At 50.4% G+C, this 11792-nt stretch overlaps 1 protein-coding gene across 2 annotated transcripts in view; it reads right to left on the reverse strand.

Annotated features, from left to right (window-relative positions):
- The window catches only part of LOC8085753, a 16466-nt gene continuing 8513 nt past the window's right edge, over positions 3840–11792 (reverse strand). Inside the window, exons 9-10 of one of the 2 annotated variants that reach the window (XM_021462841.1) lie at positions 5175–5233; positions 4565–4702 (exon numbers count right to left, since the gene is read on the reverse strand). In XM_021462841.1, coding sequence (XP_021318516.1) covers positions 5201–5233 — 33 coding nt within the window. In that variant the 3' untranslated portion in view covers positions 4565–4702; positions 5175–5200. Of the gene's footprint in view, positions 4703–5174; positions 5234–11792 lie in introns of both variants that reach the window. The other variant, XM_002447509.2, reaches the window with a different exon arrangement.

Here is an 11792-nt window from a genome sequence, read left to right on the forward strand (position 1 = left end):
GTAAGCATAAATTTTAGCAATTATCAAGGTTAAGGTGAAAGCAAGAAGTAAGCAGAGATAGAAGCATGCTAAAACGTCCGGTTCTAACTAGGCTTGCGTCCTACAGTCAGTATTGCTTTAATACCACTTTGTAACACCTGATTTTAAGAACAAAATCAGATATGCATCATATGTGAGTTTTAGAAGACAAACCTCACATATAGCTACAAATAAGGGGTAATATCAAAGGACAACACATAAATTATATAACGTACATAATAAATCAAAATCAGAAACAACCTTAGGCAGCAAACCACGGAAGATAACTCCAAACTTCGGGTATTAACTTCACTCTACAGGATCGAACTAACTGGTTGATCACAAGCCCAATACTTCTCCTGAGGTGTGGGGGAGATAGCAAGACTGAGTCCAAGACGAACTCCGCAAGTATAGCAACTAGATAGTATAGATCCCACGGTCTCATGATCAATGTGACATAAATAATATAGAGTATTAAACAATAAACATGAGCATATTTACACAACAAGAATCATCACCCTTAATGTAAGAATCCCCAAGGCCGCTCGTGACCGTGAATATGGCTTGTATACCAGTTTATTAAACAATCTGCAGAGGTCGTACATCTTTACCCATGAGTCATGATTTACCTTTCGCCCGAGGTAGCTAACCTCTTAACCCCCTTCCAAGGGAGGCCGGCAGGGATCATTATGAAGTCTTTCAAAGGTTCGTCTAACAAGTTAGGGCCACTTGGTTTCATTAGTCAGTCTGTGTGATTCTACCACGCGGGGAATCCACGGTCTGCTATCCCCCATTTGCGCCTCGCGGGTAACCTCTAACAAGCTAGAAAAGTTACTCATACTTGACTAAAGCCAGAGCCATCATAGCCCTCATGGTTGCACTTTTATCCCGGTTATCAATTACGAATAAATCCTCAAGTTGCTAAAAAGTCATTATTATCATTTGTTGATTTATATTAATCTAGGCACAAGATCATGGTCGTAGAATTAAAACCCAAATGCTATACTTGCCTTGATCCAATTGCTCCTGCTGGTCTTACTTGCTTCCAAGGCTCTAATCTTGATCACTGAAGACATGCCCACCGTCTAATCTCGATCATCAATCATCAACACACAAACAATCGGAGACAGACATACACGAAGCAAACAAGATTACAATTAGAACAATACAACAGCAGTAAATAAATTTAAATAAATGTTTTCCAAAATCATCTACACGCTGCTACGATCACGTCAACGAGAAATTCACGGAAAATGAAGTTACGACGCGAAATCTACGCATTAAGCGGGACTGCACAGGCTATCTACGGACTTATATTTATCTAGGAAATCTAACAGTGGTGAACCTAGACAACTATGGTACCAACACGAAGCTTATGAAATTATCAAACTAACGCAACTTGAACGGATCGAATCGAAGCTAAAACGGAGAAGATATGAATTTTCTAATATTTTCTTTAGAAAAGTAATTAATTAAATAGGGTCACAAAATTAAAAATTTTCAAATTGTTAAACCAAGTTCACTAACACGTAGATCTCATGAAAACGAATCCAACACAATTTGAACGGGTCAAATCGGAGCTAAAACGGTAATTTTACAAGCAAAACAGTGCAGTGGTAGTTTGGTAAATACTTCAATGAATAAATGTTTTAAAATAAATCCGAAATCCTGGAAAAATCCCCTCGGCCAGGGACTGCGGGCAGAATATGCAGAAACGTGGGGGTCTTTTTAACAAAATGTCATATGAAGGGGTATAAAGCGATTCTGGCCGTTGGATCAAGCTTGCATGCGCTGGATTAAAAGAAAACAAAAAAAAGAAAAAAAAATAAGAGAGAGAGGGAGCGGATGGTGCCTGCTGCCGGTGGGGAAGAAGAACACGGCCGCACCACCATGGCCGGCCGGCCAAAGCTCACCGGAGCAAGCGGATGGGTAGCTACGGTGCACGGTTTTTTATTCCGAAAGTACTGGGAGAGAGAGGAAAGCGATGTGAGTCCGTTCCCAGCCATAAACACGGTCGGGGAGGTGGTTTCAGCGGAGGTTCACGGCGGCGCCATGAACGGCCCGTCGGAGCTCGCGGAGCTGGGACTCCGGGCCACGATTGACCAAACCGAGTGCACATGGACGAAGAGGGCGGCAAGGCGAACTCACCGGGACACTTGGCGCGGCTAGGGAAGGTCTCGTGCGGGAGGAAGAGGGCGGCAAGGCGAAGTCGCCGGGATACTTGGCGCGGCCAGGGAAGGTCTCGTGCGGCACGCGCCATGGCCAGCGGCCATGGAGCTCGCCGGAGCTCCGTGGTCGGCACGGAGGAGTGCCCCGTTTCGCGAGAAAAATAGACGGGGAGGAAGTGAGAGAGGAGGGGAGCTCACCAGCATGAAGAACGGAGGTGGAGGCTCGAATCGGCGGGTTGAACGCGGCGAAAGTCGCGGCGTTCCCTGCGGTTGCAGCGCGTTCCAAGAGAGAGCGAGAGTGAGAACAGGGGCGAAATGCAAGCGGGGAGGGGCTCGGTGCGGGTGCTGCTCAAAAGAGGCGAGGAGCGGGGAAAGGGGGAGAACGTGGGAGTTGGAGCTGGAGTAGGCCAGCGGTTTCGGCACCCAGCAAGAGAGAGACAGAGGTGGGTGATGACAAGCGGACCCCGCCTGGTAGTGAGAGAGAGGAAGGTGGGAGAGATGTGGATTTCTTCTTTTTTTTCAAACAAATTTCCAAAGCTTCTTTCAAATGGAATATGAATTCAAAACTCTTTTGCTAAAAACCACACTTCACAAAAATAAAATGCTACTGCATGAATGCATCAATATGTTTCTAAACTTATATTAAATTTTAATTTTCCAAAATTTATTATTATTTTTCTATATTTAATGCTCACAAAATTGACTAAAAAAATCAAATTTAACTATTTAAAAACAAGCAAATTTTAGGGTGTTAAATATTGTCCAATCATAGACTAAATAAACTCAAAAGATTTGTCTCGCAAATTACAGACAAACTGTGTAATTAGTTATTTTTGTATCTATATAATGTTCCATGTATGTCTTGCAAGATTCCATATAACAGAGAATATGAAGTTTTACAAAATTTTATGGGAACTAAACAAGGCCGTAGTGAGAGGATAATAGAATGCCAATAAATTTAGGAGACCTAGAGCAGTTCTGTTACCTCCACTACCCAAAACAGAGTATGTAGAAAACCTATAGATAGGGCTAAGTGCCTAGTAGGAATGCTCTTAGCCTATCTCCAATAGAAGACCTATTTGGGAACCCAAAACCAAAATAGGTTTCCAACACAATACCTATAGCCTCCAACAGAGTACACAGAGTACCCATACAGAAGACCTATTTTGGGTATCAGGAGAGGCATAACCAAATTTGAATATCTTCTCTCCTCGAGATCTATTTGCAGAGAGTGTTGTCTTTTAGGTCTTGTTGTTGGAGAAGACTAAAAATACATATGGAACTTTTTACCTGTACCGCTACCCAAAGAACAAATGGGTCTTGTATTTTGGGTGACCATTGTTGGACCCTCTCTGAGAGCCCTTAGCCAGAACATCTATAAACGCGAGGATTTTATAGAAAGCCCACCAAACTCAGTCTATCCGTCTATATTGATCTAGATATTACTTCCTATGTGGATTTCAAAACTGAACCAAAAGAATATGAATATGACGAACTTTACAAAACGGAACCAAAATATACAGTAATTGAACTCGTATGAATCTTAATACAACTTATAATTTATTATAATCATTGGACAGATGAATCCTAGGACAATCTATATTTTGAATCAAAGGTGCACATAATTTGTGTAGCTAACGAACTGAAACGAGATGAATGAAAACGAGCCACAGCAAATGAACACCAGTAATCTGCATATTACAAGTTACATGCCTTAACGAATAGACAAGTGGTCAAAGACCAGAACAGAGTTATTTAACTTATAGCAATCTAACAATTTACTTGACATGAAAATGCCTACTTAATTCCCTGATACAAAAGATGGTCCATTAATTAATACATTAAATAAACAAAATAACATTTGTTATCACTGTTATACCAGGCAACTAATTCGATCATAATAGCACAAGGCTAAATTCTGACTAATAATATATACACTATTGCTGAACATATAACAACATATTTGTTAGAGACGAACTCCAGGTCGATTCAGTTCCTGCTCTCAAGGGATAGTGATGCAGACTGCAGTACCCATTTTTCTTTTTGGTCCAAGATGGATAAAAGAAATCCATCAAACACTAACCAAAATGAACATTAGCCACAAGATTCAGTTCCAGTCAGATGCATATACCACCAGTTGAATCCTATGAACTTGAATCTGCACCCTTAGCGTCTATGCAACCACCAATTTCTGGGGCAACAGAATTATCTTCTTTGTTCTCGTCATCCATGGGGTTATTATTTCTGTCACTACTGGAATCCGACAAGGTGGCAGCAGCATCTTCTGAGGAAGAATCAATGCTGGATCTCTTCCTTGTATCCCTGACTCTCCTACCTTTGAGCTCAAGTCGTCTGCGTTTCCGACCCTTCCGTTTGCCCCTAGGCAGGTCATCCTGATGCAAATCAGCACTTCCCTCTGAATCCCTTTCAGGTCTGGTTCTCATGTTCTCTGCTTCCAGTATGTTGTCAGCCAACAATGAGTTACTTTCCCCTTTTCGCCGCTTATTTGAATTCATCTGAAACAAAAGTCAGTTGAAATGATTTCTCAACGGCAAACTAAAGAAGAAACAGAAGTAAAATCAATGAAATAAATCTGCAGCTATCAAATCAAACCAAAAACAAAGAAAATGATAATACTAAAAATATACTACGGGTAGGACAGTTTAGATTACTATTGCTGATGTTTGAAAGTACTACTACGGGTAGTTATCCAGAAGCACCCTAAGGTAGGTTTCTTGGGAAGGCATGGAAGCTTACTAATGATGTCACATAGCATATACAATCATGGCGCAAGACTAGGCAACCAATTTGGTTAATGTTATGACTGAAATTTGAAAACATGGGATATTTAGCAAATAACAAGAACAATGCTAAATGACAACCCACATGCTAGAATGCAATCAAATCTACGTTCTATGGCATGTAATCAGGGAAAAGGGAGTTTGGAACATCACAGAAGTAATTATGCATCGGGCTGCAAGTGGGTACTCATTGGTGTCTTCCAGATCAGCTAATTATGTTTTTTTGCCTCGAACGACGTAGGAGAGCTGCATGTCATTTCATTAAGAGAGAAAAGAGGTACAAAGAAGGTGAGATTAAAACAGCCCCATCCAGGCACCCCACACTGGCACGCTTAGGAAAAAAAATAAAGCAACCAGAGTAGCACCCCAATGCTAAGAATCAGGGGCAAGCAACCTAAGTAGGGAATGGAGATTAGAAGCACCGGTCCACAAACAACACTCATCAGACGCATTTTGAAGCAGCGCGTGAATGTTTAGCAGAACACCCTCAAATACACAGGCATTCTGATGCTTCCAAATCTCCCATGATACTAGAATTATTAGAGAATTGAGCTCTTATGCATCTCCTTGGGTATTGACCTGATATTTTTGCTCCACCAGCCCAAAAAACGAGAGGTAGTGACTGAAGGCGCCAAGGCAGCCAAGTTCAGTGGAAGAGTGTAAGACATAATCTGCTGCCCCCTTTCTCTCTTCTTCCTGTCCAGGACAGAGGGCAGTAGTTGGATCAGCTCATGTCATGGCTGTCCAAGTCCTTGGTCCTGTAGTGTATAAGGCAATAGGCCATACTATGTACTAGTTGAGGTACACCAACAGTATGGCTGGTACTAGAGTAGTTGTTGGCTGATTTCAGCCTTGTACCTTAGGAGTATGTAGTAGGTAGATTTGTACCTTAGAAGGTACATGTATTGGTGTATATAAACCAGCCCAATGCAATGGAAGAAGGTAGTTCATTGCCACTCATCCAGTTCCAGTTTCAGTTCAAGTCTGAAACTTGGGAGCTCAGGGCTCTTCTTATACCTTGGAGCAGGGGAGAGGGAGAGGGGAGGAGAGTAGGTGCTGCTCACCTCGGTGCAGGGTTTCTGTGCCCACAATTGGTATCAGAGCCGTACAAGCCGTAGCTCGGTCCACTGACCAGCAATGGCGGAGAGTGCGGGCCGGAATGGTGGCGGGGAGGGTGGTGAGCGACAGCTCCAGCCGGCGCCACCGCAGGTTGAGGTGCGCGTGGTGAAGGAGTTCGGTGGCAAAGGCTCCTGGCCCATGCTCACCCGCACCAACTACGGTGAGTGGGCGACGCAGATGAAGTGGAAGCTGCGCGCGCAGAAGTGGTGGCGGGCGATCGAGGAGGATGACCGCACCGAGGACGCCCAGGTGGGAGTCATGGAGGCGCTCATGGCCTCGACGCCGGCGGAGTACCATGAGGTGCTAGGTGCCAAGGACACCACGAAGCAGGCCTGGGAGATGCTGGAGTCCCTGCGCGTTGGCTCGGATCGAGCCAAGAGGGCGAGGATTCAGCACCTGCGCAGGGAGCTCAACGATATAAGTTCAAGCCCGGAGAGACGGTGGAGGACTTCACTCTTCGCCTTCAATCCCTGGCCACGCAACTGGCCACCTACGGCAAGGTGGACGACGAGGACCTCGTCACCAAGTTGCTGTGCACCGTGCCGGCAAGATACTCGCAGCTCGCCATGTCCATCGAGACCATGCTGGACATCTCCACGCTGTCTCTGGAGGACGTGGCCGGGCGGCTGCGGGTAGCAAAGAGTCGCACCACACCGGCGCCAGAGAAGAAGCCCAAGCTTCTGCTGACCAAGGAAGAGTGGTCGGCACGCATGAAGGAGAAGCGGCGGTCCGGGGAAGGCTCTAGCCGCGGTGGTGGCGATCGCGGCGGCGGCAAGCAGCAGAGCAAGGGGCCAGCGGACAAGAGGAAGGGCAAGAAGAAGTTCTCCGACCCGAACGCCTGCCGCAAGTGCGGCAAGGTTGGGCACTGGGCGCGGGAGTGCCCGGAGCGCAAGGAGAAGAAGGATGAGGCGCACCTGGCTCAGGATGACATTGACGGCAATCACGCACTCCTGATGGGTGTATACTTCGCAGGGACGTGCGGTGAGGCAGAGCTGGAGGTGGTGGAGCGAAGGAGTGCCCCGCCGGTCATCCATCAGCTCGAGGAGCCCCGTGTGCAGGGGCAGGCTCATCTGGGGGTCGCCGGGGAGGAGTCAGAGCAGCGGTGGTACCTGGACTCCGACGCCAGCAACCACATGACTGGCCATCGGGCAGTCTTCTCCGAGCTGGACGAAGGACACACAGGGAGTGTCAAGTTCGGCGACGGCTCGCGGGTACAGATTCGTGGGCGCGGCACGGTGCTGTTCCGGTATAAGGACGGCGAACACCGCGCGCTCACGGACGTGTACTTCATCCCGAAGCTTCGTTCGAGCATCATCAGCCTTGGGCAGATGGACGAGCACGGAGCGGAGGTCCTCATCCACAACGGCGTGCTCAGGATCAAGGACCAGGATGGCCGGCTCCTGGCGAAGGTACAGAGAACGCGTAATCGTCTTTATCTCCTTGATCTGAAGGTTGAGCAGCCGGTGTGTCTGACGGCGGCGTGCGCGGAGGAGCCCTGGTTGTGGCACGGCCGGCTCGGCCACCTCAACTTCGACGCACTAGGGCGGCTCGGGAAGATGGTGATCGGCATGCCAAGCATCAAGCACGCCGGGGAGCTATACGATAGCTGCCTCGCCGGGAAGCAGAAGAGGATGGCGTTCCCCAAGGCGGCCAAGTATCGCGCGGCGGAACGGCTCGAGCTGGTCCACGGGGACCTTTGTGGGCCCATTACGCCGGAGACGCACGGAGGCCGGCGCTACTTCCTGCTGCTCGTGGACGACAGCAGCAGGTACATGTGGCTCCGGTTGCTGTCAAGCAAGGACGAGGCAGCGGACGCCATCAAGGCCGTCAAGGAAAGCGCAGAGGCGGAGTCCGGGAAAAAGCTTCGGGTGCTGCGTACCGATCGCGGCGGCGAGTTCACGGCGGTGCAGTTCGCCGAGTACTGCGCAGGCGAGGGAGTTGAGCGCCATCTCACTGCGCCAGACTCGCCACAACAGAACGGTGTGGTGGAGCGGCGGAATCAGACGATTGTGGGCATAGCCCGATCGATGATGAAGGCCAAGAGCATGCCGCCGGAGTTCTGGGGGGAGGCGGTCACCACGGCCGTGTTCATCCTGAACCGATCACCAACAAAGGCGCTGAAGGGAGTGACACCGTACGAGGCATGGCATGGGCGCAAGCCTAATGTCTCGTACTTGAAGACGTTCGGCTGCATCGGGCACGCCAAGAAGGTGAAGCCTGGACAGGCTAAACTCGACGACAGGAGCGTCAAGGCGGTGTTTCTCGGCTATGAGTCGGGGACGAAGGCTTACCGGCTCTATGACCCGGTATGGGGTAAGGTGCTGGTATCCAAGGACGTCGTCTTCAACGAAGCTGCTGCCTGGAGATGGGAGGAGGCCGAAGCCAGGGAAGGACGAGGCGACGGAGGGATCCGGGACTCCTTCACCGTGGAGCACCTGGTGATCCATGGCCACGGCGAGACAGCGAGGCAACCGATGGCCGGGGAAGTGCCCGACGGGGCGGCAAGCACTGAGCCGCCAGCTGCGGTCGAAGCAGAGGAGCCTCCTAGCCCGGGCGGGGCTGGGAGCATGGGCGTGCCAGGATCGATGGGGGATGAATCCCCTGTCTCGCCTGCACAGAGGACGCCAGCGGCGGCCACGGTTGAGTATGCCTCGCCGCCGTCCAATGTCTCTGAGTTCGTGGACGCCTTCCACGAAGGAGAGGAGGTACGGTTCCGCAGGATCGACAACGTCATCGGGGAAGCAGAGGTGCCGGGCCTGGCGGCTCGTGGGCTCGGCAGCGACGCTCTGCTCCTTATGAGATGAGCCAACCACGTTTGCCGTTGCGGAGCGCGACGCAGCGTGGCGCAAGGCGATGCTGGAGGAGATGGAGGCCATCGAGCAGAATGAGACCTGGGACTTGGTCGATCCGCCGGCGGGTTGTCGGCCGATCGGGCTCAAGTGGGTCTTCAAGGTGAAGCGGGACGAGCGCGGCGCAGTGGTGAAGCACAAGGCGCGACTCGTGGCCCGTGGGTTCGTGCAACGCGAGGGCATTGACTTCGAAGAAGTGTTCGCCCCCGTCGCGCGCATGGAGTCCGTGCAGCTGTTGCTCGCGCTCGCCGGGGCCAAGGACTGGCAAGTCCACCATCTGGACGTGAAGTCGGCATTCCTCAACGGGGACCTGGCTGAGACCGTCTACGTCAAGCAAGCGCCGAGGTTCATCGTCAAAGGAGCGGAGAAGGTTCTGCGCCTGTGGAAGGCCCTCTACGGGTTGCGTCAGGCGCCACAAGCCTGGAACGCCAAGCTCAACGCCACCATGGCGGAGCTCGGGTTTCAGCGGTGCGCCACGGAGCACGCCCTGTACACCCGCCGACGGGGGAAGGAGCATCTCATCGTCGGGGTGTACGTGGACGATCTCATCGTCACCGGAGCGCGCACAGCGGACATCGCCAAGTTCAAGGAACAGATGGCGGCGCGCTTTCAGATGAGTGACCTGGGTCCTCTGTCCTACTACCTCGGCATCGAGGTGAAGCAAGGCGAGGACACCATCAAGCTTGGACAGCGTGCTTATGCACTGAAGCTGATCGAGCAGGCGGGGATGGCAGGCAGCAAGGCGGTGGCCATGCCCATGGAAGAGCGCATCAAGCTCTCGAAGCAGAGTACCGCGGCGAAGGTGGATGCCACGCTCTACCGGAGTGTTGTCGGCGGTTTGCGCTGGCTGACTCACACGCGGCCAGACATCGCTTTTGCGGTGGGCTATGTGAGCCGTTTCATGGAGGATCCGCGGGAGGATCATTGGGCGGCGGTCAAGCGACTACTGCGCTATGTTCAAGGCACGGCGGAGTGGGGACTTGTCTTCCCCAAGCGCGGTGGGCTTCAGCTGAGGGTGTTCAATGAAGCACCACCCGAGACCAAGGAAGGAACGCCGGGACTCACGGTGTTCAGCGATACGGACATGGCAGGAGACGTTGACGGGCGGCGGAGCACTTCCGGCGTGCTCGTCTTCCTCGGCGGTGCGCCAATTGCCTGGCAATCGTTGAAGCAGAAGATGGTGGCTTTGTCCACATGTGAGGCGGAGTACGTGGCGGCAGCCACGGCGGCGTGCCAGGTGGTTTGGATGCGACGGCTGCTGACAGAGCTCACCGGGGTTCAAGCACAGCCGCCGGCACTCAAGGTGGACAACCAGCCAGCCATTGCGCTGGCCAAGAACCCAGTCCTCCACGACAGGAGCAAGCACATCGACGTGAAGTTTCACTTCCTTCGTGACTGCGTCGATGGAGGACAGATTGTCATCGAGTTCGTCGACACCGGGCGACAGCTTGCTGATATTCTCACCAAGTCTCTCGGGCGCCTCAGGTTCATGGAGCTTCGAGGCATGATTGGCATGGCTGAGGTCAAATGAGGGCAGCAAAGATTAGGGGAAGATTTGTAAGACATAATCTGCTGCCCCCTTTCTCTCTTCTTCCTGTCCAGGACAGAGGGCAGTAGTTGGATCAGCTCATGTCATGGCTGTCCAAGTCCTTGGTCCTGTAGTGTATAAGGCAATAGGCCATACTATGTACTAGTTGAGGTACACCAGCAGTATGGCTGGTACTAGAGTAGTTGTTGGCTGATTTCAGCCTTGTACCTTAGGAGTATGTAGTAGGTAGATTTGTACCTTAGAAGGTACATGTATTGGTGTATATAAACCAGCCCAATGCAATGGAAGAAGGTAGTTCATTGCCACTCATCCAGTTCCAGTTTCAGTTCAAGTCTGAAACTGTGTGTGTGCTGTGTGTGTGCTGTGGGAGCTCAGGGCTCTTCTTCTACCTTGGAGCAGGGGAGAGGGAGAGGGGAGGAGAGCAGGTGCTGCTCACCTCGGTGCAGGGTTTCTGTGCCAACAAAGAGTTCATAGCCTAGTGGTTGTGACTAGGGATGAAATCGGTACGGATATTTTCCGACCGTATTTGAGACCGAATTCGTTTAGAGGGGTTCAGATTTGTCTGTATCCGAGTCCGAATATCCAACATCCGATACCGTATCCGTATCCGAATACTTAAATCGTATATTTATGATGTCGATATCCAATCGTATCTTATCCGACATGATTGACATTATCCGTATTCGAATCCGAATCCGACCAAAAATATGAAAACAAATATGATATCGGTGATATCCGTCCGTATCCGATCCGTTTTCATCCCTAGTTGTGACTCATGAGTAGCACCTCCCTGTGGGAGCAAATTTCAGAGTTGGATAAAAAACCTCCCTTGCTGGCAACCCATAAAATAATGCCAGGGCGCCAACCTGTGCATAGATGGCAGTCAGCCTGTGTCAGCAGGGCAGTCCTACCAGAGGTACTGACGATGCGTCAAACCAAGTGGCAGTGGCTGCCAGCCTACATTAGGTGCGGCACTATAGGGTCTACACGGTCAAGGTTCAGAGGGGTTTTATCAGTCAGTTGAAGACTAAAGTTTCTTCTTCCAAACAAATAAACAATGTTGTGGGGGCAGTATTTTATTTCCCCCGCCGGCCGAGTTTTTTAAGGCAGAAGTTCAGTTTGTGGAAGATTAGGAACCAAACGTGCTGAGTAAAAACACAGGAGATGAGAATGTGCTGAATTGATTCTTCTGACTGGTCACAGAGCGGGCAAGTAGATGGATAAGGCAGAATCATTTGGCAAGGTGATCAGCCATCCAATTATTGATGGCCAACCATTTTAGTTCATC

The sequence above is a fragment of the Sorghum bicolor genome, chromosome 6 (assembly GCF_000003195.3).
Source record: "Sorghum bicolor cultivar BTx623 chromosome 6, Sorghum_bicolor_NCBIv3, whole genome shotgun sequence".
NCBI lineage: Eukaryota > Viridiplantae > Streptophyta > Magnoliopsida > Poales > Poaceae > Sorghum > Sorghum bicolor.